Source organism: Saccostrea cucullata, unplaced genomic scaffold (assembly GCF_032062105.1).
Source record: "Saccostrea cucullata isolate Sc308-1 unplaced genomic scaffold, CSIRO_AGI_Scuc_v1 ctg1703, whole genome shotgun sequence".
Taxonomy (NCBI): domain Eukaryota; kingdom Metazoa; phylum Mollusca; class Bivalvia; order Ostreida; family Ostreidae; genus Saccostrea; species Saccostrea cuccullata.
Window position 1 is genome coordinate 179,338 of NW_026923968.1, and position 2,641 is coordinate 181,978.

Sequence of the window (2,641 nt, forward strand, 5' to 3'; positions counted from 1 at the left end):
TTATGATTGTTCTGGTTTCAAGTGCTTATGCTTGCTAAATTTTGACATTATTAATAGTTTCTTTTGTTTTAATTATGTCTCTTAGAATTTCCCAGAAAGATTATATGCCTTTTGCTGTGATTTTTTAAACAAGGAAGTATGGAATCCAGATAGGGCCAAGCAGTTCACTATTGCACCATCGAGCATCAACTTAAAGGTCAATGGCGCGATAATGCGATGGGCCAATAACGATGAAACGGTGGTGTGATAACGATGAAGCAATGATGAGATAGCGCGATGACGATGATGCTATGGCGTGATAATGCGATGATGATGGTGCGATAGCACGATTGAGTGATAGTGAATATTGCTTCATCGTCATCGTACTATCGCACCATCGTGTCATCACTATCACATCATCGCATTATTGCACCATCGTCATCGCATTGTCACGCCATAGCATCATCGTCATCGCGCTATCGCACCATCACTTAATCGTTATCGCACCATCACTTAATCGTTATCGCATTATCTCTTCATCGCACTATCGACCTAAACCTTAATAGTGCGATGATGTGCTAGTGAACTGCGTGGCCCTATCCAGATTCCATAAGAAAGCTATTGCACAATGAAAACTAAGCAAAACTGACCTCTGAAACAGTGTTACAAATGTGAATAAAATACGGTGAATATTTACCATTGTTTTCAGAAACCAGGGATCGCAAACTGGTTACAGCTTCATCCAAATCATTACATCTTTGACAAAGCACATCATGCTCATGGGTGCAGCTCTGACACAGGTTTAAGTTGGTACCATCACTTAAAGCATAAAATAGGTGATCTGCACAGGAGTTTTCTTTCTGAATATGAAGCTTGTACTCTGATTTGATATAAAGCTTACTGGACTGCAACTTTTCCTTACATTCCTTTAGTTCGTTGCTTTGATAGAGGTTGCTTTTCTCAATTTCCCCTATAATTCCAAGTAGGGTTTCAAATGCAGAATTTCCATCAGTAGCTATATTGTCAAGACCTTTCAAGTTAGTTCTTTTGGAGGCTGGACACTCACTCAGTATTTTATACAATGATGATTTGGACAGTGGTTCAAAATCAGTCTCTTCACAGTATGATAGATAGGTATCTACCAAAGTCGAATGGTAGGCAGTTCTCACTACATTTGGAATTGTAATAGATAACCCTGTACTCATTGTCATGTTTTTTGTTCCAAAAGCAGTAACCTACAAAGAAAACTAATTGTATTTTAAGTTCTGTTCATACAGTGAATACTTTTTCACACGAAACTTTTCATTCAGCACTGAAACAACATATAAATTCTTTGTAGGGTTAAGTTTGATATGACTACATACATGTTTGTTTAATCCTGAACAGTTGGGGCAAGTAGAGACATAATAATAATAGTCATACAGTTCAGAATTTCACAAAACAATTTGTATTTACCTGGTGAAATGTTGGATCAAAAAAGAAATCCAGGGCATGATCAAGCTTTTCCTTGCTCAACTTTTGTCTTTTAAATGGCTCTCCCTTTGTTATATTAGTTCCTGTAAGTAAATTATGAAAGGATCTTAGTGAATCTGACTTCTCTATTTACTTTAAAGAAATACTAGAGAAAAGAGTTCTAACTGAACCTGAGTCGCTTATCTTGAAATAATAAAGAACTTATTTCATTTAGTAATACAAGACGAATGTGAGTTATTAGGAACAGGCTAAAAATATGCATAAAATGAACTAGAACTGTCCAAACGGGACAAAATACCCCCCGCTGGGTTTTTTAGAAGTAAGTTTTTCCATAATAAAGATATGTATCAAACACGAATTATGAAATTTTTCTACCAGTGACCTTGAACTTTTCCAAATGATCTTGGGTCAAGGTCATGACACACCCTTGGGTCATGGGCAATCTTAGCGTGGAGTAGTAGATTCTAATGTCCCTCTGTAAGAAAGACATGGACCGGACACGATTGCACAGAGAGACGGACAGACAGACAGACAGACGGACAGACAGACAGACAGACAGACGGACAAGGTGATTCCTATATACCCCCCAAACTTCGTTTGCGGGGGGTATAAATATGATCTTTCATGGAAGATATAACCTAAACACCGGTTAAAAGGGTTTAATATACATCTTAACCTAATGCAAATTCGCTATAGTCATCAAGTTAAATAGGGCATCAAAGTTCATATTTTCATTATGGGTTTTTAAGTGTTAGTCTTTCAAAAACAAGTCAAGATAGAAATGGTACATGTGTGATCCAACTCTTTATGGTAGGTATAAAATAACAAATATATTTTGAACAGTGAACACCATACACCATACCTGGGCCAAATTGAGATGAATGCTTCCGGGCTTGATCAATAGCATGAACTGTCAAACCTGGTATCATTTGCTGTAGCTCTGACTTAATACCTAAGATAAAATAAAGACCCGAGATACTTAAATATAGCCATAACATGTTAAAATTAGGTCGCTGTGACCTACTTTTTGGTCGTGATTTCTGCATCAAGTGACAATGTTTGATAATTGTAAGCCAATAAGTACAAATAAGCCAAATGTCAAAAGTAGGTCACAATGACCTACTTTTTTGGTTGAAGTTCTCTAAAAACCCATGATTTATCTACTGACAAAGTTTGATGATTCTATACC

At 36.8% G+C, this 2,641-nt stretch overlaps 1 protein-coding gene across 1 annotated transcript; it reads right to left on the minus strand.

The window, feature by feature from the left end:
• Window positions 1–614: 614 nt before the first annotated feature.
• Window positions 615–2,388, minus strand: LOC134265362 (uncharacterized). The gene is made up of 3 exons (XM_062747581.1): window positions 2,315–2,388; window positions 1,435–1,535; window positions 615–1,214 (listed from the first exon to the last, which is right to left on the minus strand). Exons 1-3 carry the CDS (start codon window positions 2,379–2,381, stop codon window positions 615–617), a joined length of 768 nt encoding a protein of 255 aa, XP_062603565.1. The 5' UTR covers window positions 2,382–2,388.
• Between the last annotated feature and the right edge of the window lie 253 nt (window positions 2,389–2,641).

Excerpts from the sequence above, each read along its gene's own strand:
- LOC134265362 (XM_062747581.1), bottom strand. The coding sequence starts at position 2,381 with ATGATACCAGGTTTGACAGTTCATGCTATTGATCAAGCCCGGAAGCAT. Across the intron at positions 1,536-2,314 it reads TTCATCTCAATTTGGCCCAG|GAACTAATATAACAAAGGGA; the intron begins GTATGGTGTATG and ends ATTTACTTACAG. Across the intron at positions 1,215-1,434 it reads TTGATCCAACATTTCACCAG|GTTACTGCTTTTGGAACAAA; the intron begins GTAAATACAAAT and ends TTTTCTTTGTAG.